Source organism: Lepus europaeus, chromosome 5, assembly GCF_033115175.1.
Source record: "Lepus europaeus isolate LE1 chromosome 5, mLepTim1.pri, whole genome shotgun sequence".
In the NCBI taxonomy this organism is placed as follows: Eukaryota; Metazoa; Chordata; class Mammalia; order Lagomorpha; family Leporidae; genus Lepus; species Lepus europaeus.
In genome coordinates this window covers 126,486,803-126,506,063 of record NC_084831.1, presented here as the reverse complement: position 1 = coordinate 126,506,063, position 19,261 = coordinate 126,486,803, and the positions used below count along the sequence as shown (strand labels likewise).

At 48.7% G+C, this 19,261-nt stretch overlaps 2 protein-coding genes across 9 annotated transcripts; one reads left to right on the top strand and one right to left on the bottom strand.

Annotated features, from left to right (window-relative positions):
• Positions 1 to 3,131: 3,131 nt before the first annotated feature.
• DEDD (death effector domain containing) lies at positions 3,132 to 16,040 on the top strand. Of its 4 annotated transcripts, none has more exons than XM_062192593.1 (6): positions 3,132 to 3,220; positions 5,004 to 5,036; positions 12,426 to 12,814; positions 13,140 to 13,247; positions 13,550 to 13,696; positions 14,821 to 16,040. In XM_062192593.1, exons 3-6 carry the CDS (start codon positions 12,490 to 12,492, stop codon positions 15,195 to 15,197), a joined length of 957 nt encoding a protein of 318 aa, XP_062048577.1. In that variant the 5' UTR covers positions 3,132 to 3,220; positions 5,004 to 5,036; positions 12,426 to 12,489; the 3' UTR covers positions 15,198 to 16,040. The 4 variants fall into 4 exon arrangements, with proteins under 4 accessions (XP_062048577.1, XP_062048578.1, XP_062048579.1 ...); XM_062192595.1 differs by lacking the exon at positions 3,132 to 3,220 and adding an exon at positions 3,317 to 3,380; XM_062192594.1 differs by lacking the exon at positions 5,004 to 5,036 and having other exon boundaries at positions 3,134 to 3,220.
• A 278-nt stretch (positions 16,041 to 16,318) lies between these two features.
• Positions 16,319 to 19,246, bottom strand: NIT1 (nitrilase 1). 5 transcript variants are annotated; one of them, XM_062192588.1, is made up of 7 exons: positions 19,139 to 19,246; positions 18,450 to 18,545; positions 17,946 to 18,233; positions 17,732 to 17,835; positions 17,391 to 17,524; positions 17,125 to 17,250; positions 16,319 to 16,867 (listed from the first exon to the last, which is right to left on the bottom strand). In XM_062192588.1, coding segments are annotated over exons 1-7 (1,017 nt in total). In that variant the 5' UTR covers positions 19,141 to 19,246; the 3' UTR covers positions 16,319 to 16,600. The 5 variants fall into 5 exon arrangements, with proteins under 5 accessions (XP_062048572.1, XP_062048568.1, XP_062048569.1 ...); XM_062192584.1 differs by having other exon boundaries at positions 19,108 to 19,189; XM_062192585.1 differs by having other exon boundaries at positions 17,946 to 18,200; positions 19,108 to 19,187.
• Positions 19,247 to 19,261: the final 15 nt, after the last annotated feature.

The window sequence follows — 19,261 nt, the reverse complement described above, 5'->3', positions numbered from 1 at the left end:
GGTAAAACAGCTTGGGTGTGTGTGTTTGATCTAGCAGTTAAGACACTGGTTGCAGTGTCCACACCCTGTATCAGAGTTTCAGGGCTCAAGTCCTAACTCTAGCTCATGATGCCAGCCTCCTGCTATTGCACACCCTGGGAGGCAGCAGTTGCTCCTAGCCACACACATGTGAGACCTGGGTTGAGTTCCAGTGGCTTTGGCTTGGTCCAGTTGCTGGCATTTGGAAAGTGGAGCAATGGGTAGGAGCTCTGTGCCTCCGCCTCTCATTTTTAAAAAGAAAAAACATGGTTCCAAAGGGGGGGCGGCATAGGGTTGAATTGCCTAGATACTTGGGGAAGACCCTTGTAGCTCACTTCCAAGAAAGCTGGATGCGGAGCCAAGGCAGGGCCCCTTTCTTGTCACTTGCCTCTGGGGAAATCTGACACTTTTGACAGCTTCAACTCTCTTAAAATATTTTCTTCCCTCTGATACTGTGATAATTATCTCCCAGTTTCTGTTCTTCCTCACTGACTCTTATTTTTCAAAGATCTTCCAAGGGCTCTTGCACTTGTGCCTTAACCACTGGGATTCCCCAGAGTCCTCTTCTTAGCCTTTTGCTGTTCTCTGGGGAGCTTATCCAGATCTGTGGCTTCAAGCACTGAAATACTGATATATCAGAGTGCCTGGAATATTTATCACTGGATTTTTTTAAAGAGTAGTTTTCTATAAAACTAACTCATGTTCACAGTAAAGAAAGTCAAGCAGTAAAGATGGATCTAAAATGAAAAGTTAAAGTCTAATCAATCCCAGGCCCACTGTTCATAGTAATTTTTACTTTTTTTTTTTTTTTTAATTTTTATTTTTTGACAGGCAGAGTGGATAGTGAGAGAGAGAGACAGAGAGAAAGGTCTTCCTTTTTGCCGTTGGTTCATCCTCCAATGGCCGCTGTGGCCGGCGCATCACGCTGATCTGAAGGCAGGAGCCAGGTGCTTCTCCTGGTCTGCCATGCGGGTGCAGGGCCCAAGGATTTGGGCCATCCTCCACTGCCTTCCTGGGCCATAGCAGAGAGCTGGCCTGGAAGAGGGGCAACCGGGATAGAATCCGGCGCCCCGACTGGGACTAGAACCCGGTGTGCCGGCGCCGCAAGGCAGAGGATTAGCCTGTTAAGCCACGGCGCCGGCCTTTACTTTTTTTTTTAAAAAAAATACTTAGTTATTTGAAAGAGTTATACAGAGGGAGGGAGAGACAGAGAGAGATCTTCCATCTGCTGGTTCACTCCCAGATGGCCACAACGGCCAGGGCTGGGCTAGGCTGAAGCCAGGAGCTTCTTCCCTGACTCCCACATAGGTGACAGGGGTCCAAACAATTGGTCCACTTTCTGCCACTTTTCCCAGGCCATCAGCAGAGAGCTGGATCAGAACTGGAGAAGCCAGACGTGAACACGCCAGTGTCACAGGTTGTAGCTTAACCTGCTAAGCTTGCACTTGCTTTCTCTCACTTACTATGTATCTCTCCTAAAATTTAGATCTGTATATTTAACTGTCATCACTAGGACCTCTCTATCTAGCTGTCTCAGATACCTAAAACTTTTCTTTTCTTAGAATCTTATTACTTAACTTTCTTTTCCAGAGTCAACATTATGAAAAAACATTTACTTACACCTTTCCAGTTCAATCGAGTTTCTGTCCCACCATATCTATGAAACAAACAGTTTTCTCCAAATTCACTAAGTAATCTTTTTGTTGCAAAACCCAATGCACACATATGAGTCTACATCTTACCTGATCTCTCGTTACATCTAGCACTTTGGCCAGTTTCCTTGATAACTTCTTCCGGGTTTTCTTCTTGTCTTTCTGTTTGTTCCTTCTCAGGCTTCTTCTTTTTTTTTTTTTTTTTTTTCCAGTTTCCTTCCTTCCTTCCCTTATCCCATCACTCAAATGCAAGTATTCTCTGTCCACCATTATACCCATTTCCATGGCTTCAACACCGATCTATATGAACCCCTGAAACCGTTTGGGTTCTCAATTCAGATTAACTGATACCCAACTGTCTAATGCATATTCTACAGGTGCTTAAAACTCCTTCCCACCCACCTCAAAAAAAATAAATCGGCAGCATTATTCCTCAGTTGCCCAAGTCAGGACACACATACTCCCCAATGCAACCGACTGTCCCCATTGTCACTCCCCCTTCTGCGCGACAGAGCACCATCTCTAGCCCAGATGAGTTTCGCAGTCGTTTCATCTTGCCTCTTTGTTCCTTGCAACGCATCCCTCATTCTACAACCAGTAATCTTCCTAAAAATGTAAATATAATTGTTCACACCTGTTCGAAAACCCTTCAAAGCCTCTTCATTGCCCTGAAGGGTAAAACCAATTAATTTACAGGGCCTTTCGTAACACGGTCCCTCCCTCTCTCACAGGCCTCATCTATTACCTTCCTTTGGCCACACCAGGCTGTAGACAGCTCCAGAACGTACCTGCGCCACCACCCGCTTCCGCCCGCCCCAATTCCCAACAGTCCTCCACGGCTCCGCTCCGGCGACACTTCCTACAGGAAGCGGGCTCAAAAGGTAAATGCCGAAAGGATGAAGTCCACGACAGGATCCGAGCAGCCCTGTCTGCTCCGGATCCGGGTGTACGGGACGTCCGGGTGACCTGGAAGCTCGGAGCAAAGGTCACCTGCAGCTCTCGATCCTTCACCCACGTTGGCGAGGCAATCCGACCCCCGTGCTATCCCGCCCTCACGCGTCAGGGCTGCTCGGCCCAGTCCTTCAAAGGGTCTCTAAGTTGCCACCAGCCAACTCTGGCGCCACCAGTGTTTCCACACGCCAAGAATGCTATCCTCTCCCAGCCCCTACTACCGCCCCGAGGCCGCCGTCAGGAAAAAAAACCTGCGTTGCCAGTTTGCCCCAAAGCAAGATGGCTGCCAGTCCCCATGCTCTCCTCTCAAAGTGAAGCCATCCGCTCCTCGCTCAATGCCGCTGCCAGGCTGCCCTCACCCAGTATGGCTGCCCCGGCTCATGCCTCACTATGGTCTCGAAGCCGCCGCTAACCGGCCTGGTTCCGGGAGGCGCTGTTCAGGATGAACCACCCCCGCCCGCTGTCCCCTCCCCCACGCCGCGGCGGTGGCGGCGGCGGCGGCGGCGGCGGCGGCTGGAGCCCGGATGCGGCGCCGTGAGACAGGCCCGGGAGAGCGGCGCGGATGGATCCAACATGGCGGCGCCGAGCCTGAGCCGAGAGTGAGGCGGCGGGGCGGCCGGAGTGGGGAGGGGGAGTCGAGCGGGACGGGGCGGGGCCGGGCGGGGCCGCAAAGGGCTTGGGGAAGGAAAGTGGAGGGGGAGGCGGTGGCGACGTCCAGCCTGAGAACCTCCAGAGAGGGAGGTGACGGGACGCTGCGAGGTGGGGGAGGGGAGCAGCCGAGGGGGGCGTGCAGGGGAGATGGCAACTGTGGGAGAGGGCAGGGGTCGAGGCGGCGGAGTAGGGGCACGGGGAGGGGCGTAAACAAGGGCCGAGACTGGGCCCGGCTGGGGGGATTAGGGAGGCCGAGGAGGGGAGTGGGGCTGCCATCCGGCCGGATCGACGGGGTAGGAGCCGGGTGGGGGGAGAGGCTGAGGGTGGCAAGGGGCAGGGGGCTTGTGGCGTGAGGTTGCTGGCAGGACTGGACCCTTGGGAAGGCTGTTGTGGGGAGGCGGGGAAGGTGAGACTTGGACTTCAGACGTTTAGTGAGGATAGGTTTTGAAAGTGTTAAATTGGAGGTGGGAGGGGGAAGGGCCTAGGGGGAGACTTTGGGTGGAAAAGAAGAGGGAGGTTTGGGGGGAATGGAGAGTGTCGGTGTGACGAGGTAATGGAGAAAGTGAGAGACTGGGAGGAAAGTTTGGGAGGAAGGGGAATGGGATGGGAGAGAGGACCGTGGAGCTGCACGGGTGATAGAGGTTCGGGGTTTCCCCTTCCCCTTCCCCTGTGGACAGGGAGAGCAGAGTTAATCAGCATCAGTTGGAGCTAATTGTGATTGCCAGCCCTTAGCTTTCTATAGGGTGGGAAGGGCAGAAGGGACTGGTCATGTGGGTTTGGAGAATTGGGGTTGAATGAGGCTTCAACTGGGTTTGCTTACCAAAAGGCTCCCCAGCTAACTGCTGTCTTGTTTTTCCTAGTTAGGAAAAGAAGGGAAAATGGGGAAGCTTGTGTCAGAGTGTGGAGGAGTAAAGGACTTTGCTAGTTTTTAGCAATTAGCAATCCAAGAATGGGGAAACAGACATGGCTATGACCAAGCCCTGTCTGCCAAGGTGGAGGCTCTGAAAAATCCCGAGAGGGCAACAGAAAAGACAGGCTCGCATTTAGGCAGGCCAGGCTAATTAAATGAGTACTTAAGTTTCCAGACCCTTCTTTTGCGGTTTCGGTGCTAGGATGAGGGGGCAAAATGCATGTACAGAAAAATAAATTTAAAAAAAGATTCTCTGGTGAAATGTGGCCGAGTGAGTAGATGCTTCCCCAGTGGATATTTTGTCTTCATGGTGTGCTAGTTAAGGAAAGGTTGAAGATACAATTTGGAAGATAGTTCTGGTCTGTTAAGTGATGGGAAGAAAATGCCTTCTTTGGTTGTAACCACATTCCTTTCAGTTTTCTCTAAAGATGAAAGTCAACATTAATATTGTAACAAACAGGTGGAATAGGTATTGAGGGACATGAGAAAGTATCAGAAGGTCATTGGTTTTCTCGGTAATTTTGGATTTGGGACGCTTCTTGCCATGAACCAGTAAGACTGGAAATTTGTGAAGATGGTATTATTCTGTGAGTTGATTAGTAGAGTTAGGGAAGTGTGGGAATTTCGTTATAGATGAGTTCTCTAGCTTGGAATGGATCATTTCAACCAAAATAGCTTTATGCTTGACTGTATTTTTGCAACTGAGATTGACCAACTCTCTGGGCCTTTGAGGTTTCAAAATAAAGCTTGAAAATTGACTCTCTTCTCCCCCTTACTTGCTTTTGTTTTTGTTTTGCTGCTGGCTTTGAAACTTGTGCTAGGAAGAGACCTGGGAAATTAAGTTTCTTGAAGAGGTAAGTCTGGAACTTTTTATTGTTTTCAAACAATGGAAGTGGATAGAAATGACATGAGAAATATATTGGGGTTGAGCCCAGTAATGGGGTAGATGCCAGGGAAAATGAGTTTTTTACTCATGCAACTGAGTGAGTAAGGTCTGTTGGAATCACTACCTCTTTAGGTAACTGGAGATGATAGGAGGGAAAAGAAGGGGAAACTGGGTGCTTTGGAACAAGACATCAGCTTTGGTTTGTTACTGTCAACTGTGTATTCTAATACATTGTCGGCTAAATGTTGCCCTTGGAGGGTTGCTAAGGTACCTTTCTTCCTTGGGAAGGCTTTTCTTCTACCTTACTCTTTTCCACTTGTTTAGAGTCCTGCAATCTTCTTGTTGAAAACATACTATGTAATTCTGACTTCAGATATCTAGTTACATTTCTCTTGTCCCACCAGCAAGAAAATTGTTTTTTATTAATGAGAAAGGAAGTTTTTCATGTACACTTAGCTATCCTTAAGACTTTCCATGTAGTTTTCACTGTAACACATAACTCTTTACAGATTTTTATTTGGAAGGGGAGTGGGAGTGGGAGAGGGAGGGAGGCAGAGATCTTTCGTTCACTGGGTCGCTCCCCAAGTGCCTGCAACAGCAAGGGCTAGGCCAGGCCAAAGCCAAGAAGGCAGGACCTCAAGCCGAGCCTCCTACATGGCTGACAGGGACCCAAACACTTGGCCATCATCTGTTGCCTCCCAAGTGCACCAGATGCATTAGCAGGAAACTGGATTGGAAGCGATGTAGCAGGGACTGGAACTAGCGCTCTGATACGGGATGCAGCCATCCCATAACTTAATCTGCTGTGCCACAAAGTGTACCCCAAGACATCATTTTTTGTGTTGTCATTAAGTTTTTATGTGTGACTTTCCTTTAAGGACTTCTGAGAGATATCTGTGGGTCTCCCATGGATATACAGGTATCACTCATGTTACGAAAAATCTAGTTTTCATTTCAAGAAGTCATCATTGTTTCTTCCACATGGCTTTCCTCTAAGGGTTTTGGAGAGAGCCATGTAGCCCAGAAAGTACAGATGTTATCCGAGGTTGAGATGAGACTAGACTGCTTGGAAGTGGAAACCCAGTGGAGAATGACCAATCGGGAGAGAGTCCTGTAGATTCATATGTACTGTTATTTGGCGCTTGAATGACTTTGACCTCCCAAAGGAGGGGGGAAATCAAAAAGCTGGAACTCCAGAAAATACAGCAGTTCATCAGAATCAAGAATTATTCTTGGGAAACTTGGGGGGCTGATGCAGAGCCAGATCAGCCTTGTTTGCTGGAATGTTTGTCTCTTTGTATCTGGCAGTGTTTCAAACACTGAGACTTGAGTTCTTTCTAATCTTGTATTTAGAAGGGTATATTCTCCTCACCTCTTGGATACTTTCTTATAGGCTCTTACGGGATCTGTGTACATATACATTTTCAAAGATTTATTAATTTGAAAGAGGTGTGTGTGTGTGTGTGTTGGGGGAGGGAGGAGATCTTGCATTTCTGCTGGTTCACTCTCCAAATGCCTGTAACAGTTGGGGGCTGAAGCCAGGAGCGCCATCAAGATCTCCCATGTGGATGTACTTGAGCCAAGTACTTGAGCCCTCATCTGCCTCCTAAGCATGTTAGCATGAAGCTGCATGGGAAACAGAGTAGCTGGAACTCAAACCAGGGACTCCAATATGGGGTGTGGGCGTCCCAAGCGTTGGCTTAGTTTGCTGCGCCACAGTGCCTGCCCCAGGGTCTGTATATTTTAAGTTAAGCTCCTTTGCCTCATTGCTATAGAATGCTGAATATATATTTCGGTTTAAGAGGAAGTTGGTTACCTTATTTTCATGCTAAAGTTAGATAGACTCCTGGAACCCCCATTTGGGTTGCTGAATGAGTGAACTCACCATCCTAGATGGTAATTAAGTGGGAGGGCTGCCTATAAGGCTGCATGCCTGCCTCCTGACATTTCTCCCAAGGACATAGCCTTGGAAACCTAGACTTCAGTGTTTTGCTTCAATGAATAAGCGGTGTCAGCCTGCTCAGCCACCTAGCAAGGAAGGGTTTGCTGCTGGTGTAGTTTCAGGACTTTAAAGATGGCCTTGGGGTTTAAGAGCAGGATCCTTTATGTCTTGCAGAGGGTGGTGTTTCTCTTATCTTCCCAGGACTCCAGATTGCATGCTAGGTCAAAGGAGACCTGGGTTGGGGCAGAGGAGAATGCAGCCTTCTCATCCACTGTTCACCTGAATGGCAGCAGCAGGTGGTAGTGGAGTCAGGGTGGAGTGGGGTGAAACTCTTCAGTGCTAGCTGGACTTAAGAGTTAAATGAGCGAGCCTGTGTCTGACTGGTCTTTCTATTTGTCTGGAGTATTAGTTAATGGGTTGGGGTTGGAGGGACCAGATAGCTTCCTTCTCAGATCTAGTGGAAAATGATGTGCATTCTTTTGACCCTTCATCACACTTTGCCTAGAATAGTTTCCTGTCCCTTGCATTATTGACATTTTGGTTCAGATAATTCTGTTATGGGGGAACTGTCCTGTGCATTATATAATATTTAGCAGCATCCCATCTATGACCTTATTACATGCTGGTAGCAAACCCCCTCCCCCAAGCATGATATGAAAAATGTCTTCAAACATTGCCACATACTCCCTGGGGGACAAATTGGCTCTTGATTGAGAACAACTGACCTAGAAGCTCTAATAATTCCTAGTCCCTAGGATGATCCAGCCTAGGATCTAGCACTTAAAGGTAGCTATCATTTTTGTCCCTCTCTCTCAAATGTAGGGAATTAACCCCCAGGGGACTGGGGCCTGTGATAGAATTGCATTTATTGGTGCATAATTAGGGCCTTCTCCATATTTGCCTCATTTTCCAGTGGCAAGGTGTATGGGGACAATATTTTTTCATTTCCTGACGTTTAAGGACTCTGAATTAGGGAGCTCTTGAGCAGCCTGTTTTTCTGATTGGTTCGATGTAAAGCCTGCCCATCTGTTTTCTCTGGGATCCTCATAGTCAACAGCTGGCTAAGGGAACAGGTGGGATAGGGAAGCAGTTGCAGGGGCCCTAAGGGGCTCAGCGTTCTCATGTTGTCTGCTGTGAGCAAGCACCTAATTTCCTTCAGCACCTTCATGTGTACCTCTGACAGCAGCAGGTGAAACGAGAGGAAATGACAAAACCAGGCTATAGTGAATAGCTGTTTTCTCAGCTGTTTCCCATGCTTTGGACAGGGCATAGGCTCTCAAAACCTTATGGATTGTATTTCCTTGCCACCTATTAGAACTTGTGATTGGGGTTAAGTGATTCCTCCCCTTTTCTTGAGAGGGTAAGTCTCTGTACATCCATCTTGGGTTTGTTGAGGAACAAAGGATCAGGTCCTACTTGTTCTTCAGCTTTTCTAAGTCTCCATCAGCTTGGCTCTTCTGAAATAGCTTATTTTATTCTCTTTCTTAGCTTAGCCTCAGTTTCTTAGTATATAAAATGGGTAGAGTACCCTTATTGTGAATAGAGTAATGGGGTGTGAGAGCTTATGCACCGTGCAGAGGACACTGTGGCTAGCCAGAATATATGTTATGTGTTTTTTAATGGAGTCCTTTCATAGATTTCATGGGTTTTTTTCTTATTTGGGATTGCTTGTGGTGATCTTTTGGAGATTAGGTTCAGTTAAACAACAAGTTGATCCTATAGAATGCCAGGCTGTGTCCATTTCTAGACACTAGGGATATAAATATGAATGTGATTTCGTCCTCATGAGTTGTGTGGGAGCTAATGGGATAATAAATACACAAATAATTTTAGTACATGGGGGTAAGTGGTATGAAGGAAATATGCACAGTGTTCCAGAAGAGCACAACCTATCCCAGCATGGGGGTGTAGAGAGTACATTTTGAAGATGGCATCTAAGCTGACTCTTAAAGGGTGAGTAGGAGTTAGCCATCTGAAAAGGGGTGGTGATGGGGGTATGGAATAGAAAGGGGAGAGGGGCACTCAGGCAGAGGGACTAACCAGAAGAAGGGTGTAGAAGAATGAATTGCATGATGTATGTGAATTATAAATAAAATGATCATGTAGATGATAAAATGGATAATGTTAGAGAATAAAAAGCAGGATGTGGTGGGAGAGGAGGTTAGAAAGATAGGCCTGATCTTGGAAGACTTTGTGTGCTGTTAAGGATTTGGATGTTGTTATAGGTTAGGATATAGGTCATTTTTTTTTTTTTAATATTTATTTTTTAGGGGCTGGTACTGTGGCATAGTAAGTTACATGGCATTCCATGTGGGTGCTGGTTTGAGTCCTGGCTGCTGCTAATGTGCCTGGGAAAGCAGTGGAGGATGGCCCAAGTCCTTAGGTAAAAAAAGGTTTATGTTTTAAAGACAGAGTTACAGAGGGATATCTTCCCAAATGGCCACAGCAGCCAAAGCTGGGCCAGAGCAAAGCCAGGAGTCTGGAGTTTCCCCTGGGTCTCCCATGTGGTTGCAGGAGCCCAAGTATTTGGGCCATTTCCTGCTGCTTTCCCAGGCACATTAGCAGGGAGATGGATTGGAAATAAAGCACTAGGGTCTCTGGGGCCCATATGGGATACCAGCATTAAAGGCAGAGGCTTAACATGCTGTGCCACAACACTGGTCCCTTTAGACAGGTTTTAAATAGGAAAGTGATGAGTTGTGCTTTTTTATTTAAAATGAAAAAGTTTGTTTTAAAGATTTATTTATTTAAAAGAGTTACACAGAGAGGAGAGGGAGAGGGAGAGGGTGAGGGTCTTCCATCCATTGGTTCACTCCCCAGTTGGCTGCAATGGCCAGAGCTGTGTTGATCCGAAGCCAAGAGCTTCTTCCAGGTCTCCCAGGTGGATGCAGCAGCCCAAGCACTTGGGCCATCTTCTGCTGCTTTCCCAGGCCATAGCAGGGAGCTGGATGGGAAGTGGAGCAGCCGGGACTCGAACCAGTGCCCATATGGGATGCTGGCACTGCAGGCAGTGGCTTCACCTGCTACACCACAGAACCGGCTCCAAAAAAGATTTTTAAAAATTGTATTTGAAAGGCAGAATGACAGAATCGGAGAGAGAGGAAAGGGTGCTCCATTCACGGCTCCCTCCCCAAATGGCCACAACAACCAAGGCTGAGTTAGGCCAAATTAGGAGCTTGGAACTCCATTCAGGTCTCCCATATGGGTGGCAGGGATCTAAGGACTGGAGCCATCCTCCACTGCTTTCCCAGTGCATTAGTAGAGGGTTGCATCAGAAGCAGAGCAGCCAAGATTTGAACCGATGGTGGCTCATGGGCAGCAGCTTAACCTGTGCTACAACACCAGCCCCTAGCTGTGCATTTTAAACCACTAACTCAACTAGATGTAGGTACTAGATTTAGGTGAGTCAAGATTGGTGTTGGGGCAGCCATTTGGCCTAGTGTTTATAATATAGACACTGCATGAGATGCCTGCATCTCGTTGGAATGATAGGATTTGAATCCTGGCTCTGCTCCTGATTCCAGCTTCCTGCTAATGTGCACTCTGGGAGGCAGGGAGTGGTGGCTCAGGTACTTGGATTCCTACCACCCAAATGGGAAACCTGGATTGAGTTCCAGGCTTCTGGCTTAGGCCTGACCCATCCCCAGCTGTTGTAAACATGGGAGATCTCTCTGCCTTGCAAAAAAATAAATAAGTAAATAGGATTTTATTTATTTATTTGAGAGGCAGAGTTACAAAGGGAGAGACAGTGAGAAAGGTCTTCTATTCACTGATTCACTCCCCAAATGACTGCAATGGCCAGAGCTGGGCCGATCCGAAGCCAGGAGCTTCTTTCTGGGTCTCTCATGTGGGTGCAGGGTCCCACGTACTTGGGTCATCTTTCACAGCTTTCCCAGACCATTAGCAAGGAGCTGGATTGGAAGAGGAGTAGCCAGGGCACAAACCGGCATCCTTATGGGATGCCGGTGCTGCAGGTGGAGGCTTAGCCTACTGCTCCATGGTGCTGGCCCCTTAGTAAATATTTTAAAATAGCATCAACAGGAATTTATAATTGGTAAGTGATTGGAGGTTGTGGTCAGAGGGTAAAATAGTATTATGTTCCAGGGCAGGGATTATGAGTGCCTGCATGGAGGTAAAAGTTGTTGAATGGTGGAAGAACTTTGTGAATTTATGCTGAATTATATAAAGAATGTAGGACTGTGATTGGACATTGACAGGGGATTAGTAAATGATATCCCAGAGGAAAGGTTAGAAGTTGGGATATTCAGTTGGTGTGAAGATCAAGGGCGTGCCAATGCCATAGAATTATAAGAATGCTCAATGTAGGAACGTAATGTTGATTTTTACTTCATCAGTTTTGGTGCATACTGTTGGTTAATCCTAGCAATTAGGCTGTTGGGCTTGTTTGGATTGTAAGAAAAACGAGCCTCGGTTTGTGGAGGGATGAGTCTGGGTCGCAGAGGTCAAGGATGCTTCTATCTTTGAAATCTCAACGTTTACAAAATGATTTGGCATGTTATTTCTCACTAGAGTCTTAACTCTGAGAAGTGACTTCTTTCATCTCTGTTTTATAGATGAGGGCACTGAGACTTTGAAGTTAAGTGCCTTGCTTAAGGTCATTGATACACAGCTTGTTAATGATACACTCAGAATTTAAACTAGTTCTAACTCTAAAGATACTTAGTTTCCCTATTGTCAGTCCCGCGGTTCATCTGAAGCAGCTTCCATATTAGAGTTGAGAGTGAATTTTTTTTTAAGATTTATTTATTAATATTATTTGAAAGGCAGAGTTAGAGGTCTTCCTTCTGCTGGTTCAACTCCCGCAATGGCTGGAGCTAGGCTGATCTGAAGCCAGGAGCTAGGAGCTTCTTCCAGTCTGCCATGCAGGTGCAGAGACCCAAGGACTTGGGCCATGTTGTACTGCTTTCCCAGGCCATAGCAGAGAACTGGATCAGAAGAGGAGCAGCCAGGACTAGAACCGGTGCCCACATGGGATGCCGGCGCTTCAGGCCAGGGCGTTAACCCACTGCGCCACAGCGCTGACCCCTGCTCTACTTCCAATCCATCTTCCTGTTAATGAGCCTCGGAAAGCATCAGAAGATGGCCCAGGTGCTTGGGCACCTGCATCCATGTGGGAGACCTGGGTTCCTGCCACCCATATGAGAGACCTTGACTGAGTTCCTAGCCCTGGCTTTGGCTTGGTCCAGTCCCAGCTGTTGCAAGCATTTGAGGATTGAACTAGCAAATGGGGATGCTCTCTCTGCCTCTCCAAATAACAATAATGATAATAATAATGAAAAGACATGTGTATCGTTACTGTACTGTGTCAGGCATTGTGCTAGGCACTGGGAATACAGGAATGGATGAGACTCGTTTCTGTTATGTGGCTCACAGATTGTTTCCTTGTCCTTACAGTACAGTGGGGATTACAGCAGCTGCGCAGGGATTCTGGAAAGCATTGCGTACCTGAGCCCCCAGCATGGCGGGCCTAAAGCGGAGAGCAAGCCAGGTGTGGCCAGAAGAGCATGGCGAGCAGGAGCACGGGCTATATAGCCTGCACCGCATGTTTGACATCGTGGGTACCCACCTGACACACAGAGATGTGCGTGTGCTTTCCTTCCTCTTTGTGGATGTCATTGATGACCACGAGCGTGGACTCATCCGAAATGGACGTGATTTCTTATTGGCACTGGAACGCCAGGGCCGCTGTGATGAGAGTAACTTTCGTCAGGTGCTGCAGCTGCTGCGCATCATCACTCGCCATGACCTGCTGCCCTATGTCACCCTCAAGAGGAGACGGGCTGGTGAGGGTGCCCCGGGGGCTGGGACCACTGGAATCAGGAAAGCGGTGTGGGAGGCCAGGAGCAAGCAGCATAGTAATCCAAAGGGGAAGAGGCGTTGAGCCTGGCAGGTGTCTGGAAGAGTGAAGTTACAAGGTCTTCACTCATGGGGCCAGCGCTGTGGCACAGCGGGTTAACGCCCTGGCCTGAAGCACTGGCATCCCATATGGGTGCTGGTTCTAGTCCTGGCTGCTCCTCTTCCTATCCGGTCCTCTCTCACAAGAGTGAGGTTTGGACTGGGAGAAGAGAAGGGTGTCTCTTTTCTGAATGACTCCTCCTTCCTCTACAGTGTGCCCTGATCTTGTAGACAAGTATCTGGAAGAGACATCAATTCGCTACGTGACCCCCAGAGCCCTCAGTGACCCAGAACCGAGGCCTCCCCAGCCCCCTAAAACAGGTGAGAAGATAGAAACTCCCTCTAACTTCCCTAATCAAATAGGAGGACTCTACCGTCACATTGCTGGCTTTGCCGGCTTAATGGAGGGATGCTGTCCTCCACCCGTCCCGTGAAGCACGAAGTGAGGAGTTAATACTTCACGTTGGCTGTGTTTGCTCTAACTTTGTGTCCTCCTCTCAGGTCATGTTGTTGACACTGTTTTTAGTGCTAAGTCTAAATGTCTCCTTCCTCAATCCAAGAGAAGTGTTTTGGATTTCTGCGTTTGCCCGACTGTGTTTTCTTCCCTTTTACCTTCTGGCCAGTGCCTCCCCATTATCCTGTGGTGTGCTGCCCCACTTCCGGTCCTCAGATGTGTAGCAAGCGGCCAGCCCGAGGGAGAGCCACACTTGGGAGCCAGCGGAAACGCCGGAAGTCAGTGACACCAGATCCCAAGGAAAAGCAGACGTGTGGTAAGAAAATTTTAAAGGTTCCAGAGGTGGAATAAGACTTGTGGCGAAAAATAAAGAAGTACTTGGATACTGGGCAATTTATAATATTCAGTGCAAACCTCACTTTGACTACTATAGCAAAGTGAAGTTGAATGGTTAATTCTCTCATGGAAGAACTCTTTATCTTAGGGAAGGATACATTTAAACTCTTTAGTTGAACACTTGATCAAAAGGGTGCCATTAAGCCATCCTTATTGTAAGGCAAACCAAGTCTAGATAGAGATTTTTTTTTTTTTTTTTGACAGGCAGAGTGGATAGTGAGAGAGAGAGACAGAGAGAAAGGTCTTCCTTTGCCGTTGGTTCACCCCCCAATGGCCGCTGTGGCCGGCGCGCTGTGCTGATCTGAAGCTAGGAGCCAGGAGCTTCTCCTGGTCTCCCATGGGGTGCAGGGCCCAAGGACTTGGGCCATCCTCCACTGCACTCCCGGGCCATAGCAGAGAGCTGGACAGGAAGAGGAGCGACCAGGACAGGATCCGGTGCCCCGACCGGGACTAGAACCTGGTGTGCTGGCGCCGCTAGGCGGAGGATTAGCCTGTTGAGCCATGGCGCTGGCCCAGATAGAGATTTAAAATTAATTTCTATGCCTGTTAATTAGGAAAATTGTCTCCTATTAGCAAGGTGCTGCTTGTGTCGGGAATAATGCTGACTTGAGCATATTCCACTGCAGGGAACCTCCTGCAATCAGGCAACAATTTCAGAGGCACATGGTCCTCTGGAAAAAATGAGTCCTGGGCTGGCACAGTGGTTTAAGTTGCTGCTTGGGACACCTGCTTCATCTTGGAACACATTTTGAGTCCCAGCTGCTCTGCTTCTGATCCAGCTTCCTGCTATAATGTGCCTGAGAAATAGTAGATGACTACTAGCTGTAGTTCCTGGCTCCAGCCTGGTCCAGCCCAGCTGTTGCTGGCATTTGGAGAATGAACCAGTGGATGGAAGATCTCTCTCCTTCGCTCTTTGTCACTCTGCCTTTCAAAAAGAACTAGTCCAGTGTAAGAGAGACATTGTCAGGTGGTTTCCAACTCTGCTACTCTTTTGCTTTTCACACTTCGATTGTAACCTCCTCTGCTCTGTATCTTGTCTCCTAGACATCAGACTGCGGGTTCGGGCTGAATACTGCCAGCATGAGACTGCTCTACAGGGCAACGTCTTCTCTAACAAGCAGGACCCACTTGAGCGCCAGTTTGAGCGCTTTAACCAGGCGAACACCATCCTCAAGTCCCGGGACCTGGGCTCCATCATCTGTGACATCAAGTTCTCTGAGCTCACCTACCTCGACGCATTCTGGCGCGACTATATCAATGGCTCATTACTAGAGGCACTTAAAGGTGTCTTTATCACAGACTCCCTCAAGCAAGCTGTGGGCCACGAAGCCATCAAGCTGCTGGTGAATGTGGATGAGGAGGACTATGAGCTGGGCCGACAGAAACTCCTGAGGAACTTGATGCTGCAGGCACTGCCCTGACAGTCTCCCCCTTCTCACCCTGGTGGGCGCTGCTCCCACCACCCACCTCTGCAGCTTACATACTGTTCTGGGGTTTCTTCTCTATCCTTCCAACCAATTGCACCCCTGCCTTTTTTTTTTTTAAAAAGGAAAAGACAAAGGAAAGTGGAAGTGGTGTTCCCCACCCTCCCTGCACCCATGTGCCTGGGCTTCCCCTTTGTTTCCCACTTCCACTTACCCTCTAACATGTGTCTCTACAGCCACCTTACCACTGAGCCGAATGACAAATGTGTAAGGAGAAGCAGAGTCTATAGAACATAGTCTTTGTGAGGGATTGAAGTGAACACTGCTTTTGGGTGCACTGAGGGGTTATCAATACTTCTGGCTTTATGAGGGCTCTTAAATTTTGTCTGAAAAACCAAAGGGCTGTAAGGGAGCTATGTGGAAGGTGGGACTCTGAAGTGTATTTTGGAAAATAATCACCTCCCTCTTCCAAATTACAGAATTTTTAAAAAAAAAAACAAGCTGTGGCCCTTTCCACTGTCTCCTGGCCTCTGGTGCTGCTCCTCTCTGCCTTCTTTCCTCCATTCCATGGCTTGAAACTTCTGCCTGGTGTGGCTTCTTCCTTTTTCCCCCTTTGTCAAACCTTCTTCAAGGTGGTAATAGATAAAACTAGTCACCCCTCCCACTGTGGGGTGGGTGTGTGTGTGTGAGGGGGCGGGGTGTATACACCCCCCCACACACACACCCACAGAATAGATGAAGAAGAGGTTGTTGATTAAAATACACTCCCCCTAAAAAGGGGAAGGGGGAGTGTGACACTTCCCTTCCATGTTCAAGCGAAAATAAATAATGTACCCTGAAGCCCTTTTCCCCTTTGCTTTCTTCTGGCTTGGGCAAAGGGCATCATAGGTGAAAGTGAAAAAATTCAGTTATCAACTTCTTTTTCCTTTCCCTTCCTGTCCCCCTACTCCCACTCGCATACCTGGGAGAATAGGGCCGGGACATGCACTGAGTGTTGCACTTTTATTTAGGTAGGGAGGCATGTTGAATGAGCCAGGAGGCCTAGAGTTGGAGACTAGTCCAGCTGGTACTATACCACCTCCCTTTCCAGCTCCCAAAGGAGATGTCCAGACACAGACTTTGTGATGATTATATATTTTTTTTCAATGCCAGTGCTGCTCAGCCCTCAGCATAACTTCAGTTTTCATGAAATAAACAGTGACTATATATAAAATTCCATCTTTCTGAAACTGGAATCTGAGCTCAGAAGAAAGTTTTCTTTCCCAAGAAGCCGAGCCTATGTTCCATAGAGAGTCAAGTTTCTCCAAGTGAGGGGAGCTGCGCCTGGGTCCTGCCTACAAGTCACAGCTGCACCAGCTCACAATGGGGGAGGCAGTCTCAACTCACAGAAGTCAAAAGTCTTAAGACAGTGGGTGACCCAGATTGCCATAGAGGTCAGGCCTGCGGTGCTGGAATACAGGCAGGTGCTGGCGTAACTGTCGCAGATAGCTGAGGTCGATTCGGGCAAGGCAGAGGCCTGGCCCCTCTGAGCAGCGGGCCACCACTGTTCCCCAGGGATCTACAACCATGCTGTGGCCATAACTTGCTCTCTTCTCATGGTGGCGTCCACACTGTGCTGCTGCCACTACATAGCACTGGGTTTCAATGGCACGGGCCCGCAGCAACACCTGGGGATGAGAAAATGTTTTAAGTATATACGATAGTGGATGGAGAAATGATAGCAGATGGACATTTCAGGCTAATCTATCTATTGTGACCATGCTGGTATTCCCTAGGAATTATCCACAACATAGGAGAGATGACAGTTTGGGAGAATGAATTTTCCCGTTAGGCGGGAAGGGGAAGAAAATCTGAACTGGTGGGGCTGAGAGGGTAGAATGAGGTTAAGAGAAAGCCTTTATGTTTGGAAGAGGTGCTCTCTTACCTCCCAGTGGGCTGGACCTGTAACAGATCCAAAAGCTGAAGGGTAGGTAAGTATTTCTGCTCCGGCTTGAGCCAATGCCAGAGAGAGTTCAGGGAATCTCATGTCATAGCAGATAGCCAGACCAATCTGGAATGAAAAACAGCTTGCCTAAGCCCCCTTTCCCATTTATCACAGCGTCCAGTTTTACCCGTTATCGCACTCCTTAGAGCTTTCTGTACTCCTGGTTCCCCTCCCTCTTGTTCCTCCCTCCCCCTCACTGGTCCCACCTTGCCTGCTGGTGTGCTGACAGGTGACTCAAGACTGGGCCCAGGCAAGGTAGAGTTGCTTTCACGCATAGGTCCCTGCCCTGGAATCTCTACATCACACAAATGCGTCTTCCTGTAAGTGGCCACTACTGATCCTAGAGTGAGAGGGAAAAGGAATACTTGCTGCTGGTGCTCAGCTTAGCTCCTCTCTCTCAAGGAGGAGAGAGTTTATAGGCTAGGAAGAGAAGGACAAATACCCCTACAATGTACCAAGGAGATACAGTTGAGAAAACAGAATTGTGAAGAATCTAAGTTGAGGAAGAACCTGGGAAGAGGCAGGCTAAAGGATTACGAAGTCTCACCCTTGCTGTTGAGAAGCACATGACAATTGTAGATTTTCTGAGTCTGCTCCCAGTCTTGGCCACGCTCATGGAAACCACCCAAGGACAGCCAGAGTCCACATTCCCTGGGAGGAGGGGACACTGAACTCTTTTCAAGGCTCTACTGTCACAGCTGCCAATCCAGAGACATTGGCCCAAAAAAGATTCTACCTCTCCCTCCCCCTTTCCCTGATACCTGGCAAGCTGGGTATATGCTCCCACAAGGTCCCCACCCAGTGGCTCAGATAGGCGTAGCGTCTCTGCAGGGTCCCGGGCAACGAAGTCAAATGCCTCAGGCAGGAAAGCGAGGCAAGCACCAAGTCTGGCAGCCTCTCGAACCAGCTCAGCACACGTTTTAAAGTTCTGTTGCTTGTCTGGTGTTGATGTTACCTGGCACACAGCCACCAGGGGCAGTTCCCAGGAGGAAGAGGAGTTAGCCATGGCTCTGGGCCTGTGAATGCCACAGGCAGGATTGTCAGATTTCCTAGCGTGCGGAAACCCAAGTTTAATAAGCGGCTCAAATGAGCAGGCAGGGAAGGCTGGACTTCGTTTTGATTCTGCTCTTACAGTCCACAGTGATCCAGGGTTCACAGATCCAGTGTTCTTTGGATGGTTGATACCTGAGTCCCACCATCCATTTAACAAACACTGAGCATCTACTATATGGCAGGCACCAAGGACACAACAAAATTTATGTTACCTGGGCAGAGCACAAGGTACTGAGGGTCGAGGTGTCCGGAGTCCAGGGCACAGAAAGGACAGGAGCTGGTGAGGAGGCCTGGTGATGAAGCCCAGCCTGAGGAAGATGAGAAATCAGGACACCCAACCCTGCCCTCAGAGAAGACATTTCTAGGATCCTGTCTTCACCTTCACACCGTGAAGCTCAGACAGGGCCCTTCCATTAAAAACTAACACCCCAGTCCTTAAAACACTCCCCACTGCAAGTTCTATGGGCGACGGGGAAAGCTCTGAAAGGTGGAGGCTGGGGAAGGGGCTGGCTCCGTGCCCGACTGGCTCAGCTCCCAGAGATCGCACATTAAGCTGAAGCCCTTTGGTCTGCCAAACGTTTCCTCAGTTCAGAAGTCATCTCGGGGAAACTTCCTTGGTTTTTCTAAGCCTCTCTTCTTGGCTGCGCACTTGCACAGCTTTAGTAATTCAAAGCATATTTCCCTCCCCACAGCGGCATCTCTTAAGAGAAGCATACCCTACCTCGTAGCCCACCACCCCGAGGTGGGGAGAGGGCACAAGGAACCCAGATCTCAACCCGCGCCCCCACCGCGCTGTTAGCCCATCCTTCCCGCCTCTCCCAGGGGCAGCATCTCTGTTGCATAGGTAAAAGCACCGCAGGTGGGAGTCACCGCGGCCGGCGACTTAGGGAGTAGGTCCTACATGAAGATACAGCCAAAACCATTCGCAGGGTCGGATCCGCAGAGCGGCCTGGAGCCAGCGGCGCCGCGGCGAGGGGGCGGTAACTCCCAGCCCGGATGTGACGCAAGGCGGGGGCGGGGCTGA

What these genes read in the sequence shown, in the direction of transcription:
- NIT1 (XM_062192584.1), bottom strand. Translation starts at nt 19,160, where the DNA reads ATGGTTTTGGCTGTATCTTCATGTAGGACCTACTCCCTAAGTCGCCGG. An exon ending in GCATATACCCAGCTTGCCAG is followed by an intron (nt 17,836 to 17,945) that starts GTATCAGGGAAA and finishes CCCTCCTCCCAG; the next exon opens with GGAATGTGGACTCTGGCTGT. An exon ending in TGTGCTTCTCAACAGCAAGG is followed by an intron (nt 17,525 to 17,731) that starts GTGAGACTTCGT and finishes CTCTCACTCTAG; the next exon opens with GATCAGTAGTGGCCACTTAC.
- DEDD (XM_062192593.1), top strand. Translation starts at nt 12,490, where the DNA reads ATGGCGGGCCTAAAGCGGAGAGCAAGCCAGGTGTGGCCAGAAGAGCAT. An exon ending in CCTCAAGAGGAGACGGGCTG is followed by an intron (nt 12,815 to 13,139) that starts GTGAGGGTGCCC and finishes CTTCCTCTACAG; the next exon opens with TGTGCCCTGATCTTGTAGAC. An exon ending in CAAGGAAAAGCAGACGTGTG is followed by an intron (nt 13,697 to 14,820) that starts GTAAGAAAATTT and finishes CTTGTCTCCTAG; the next exon opens with ACATCAGACTGCGGGTTCGG.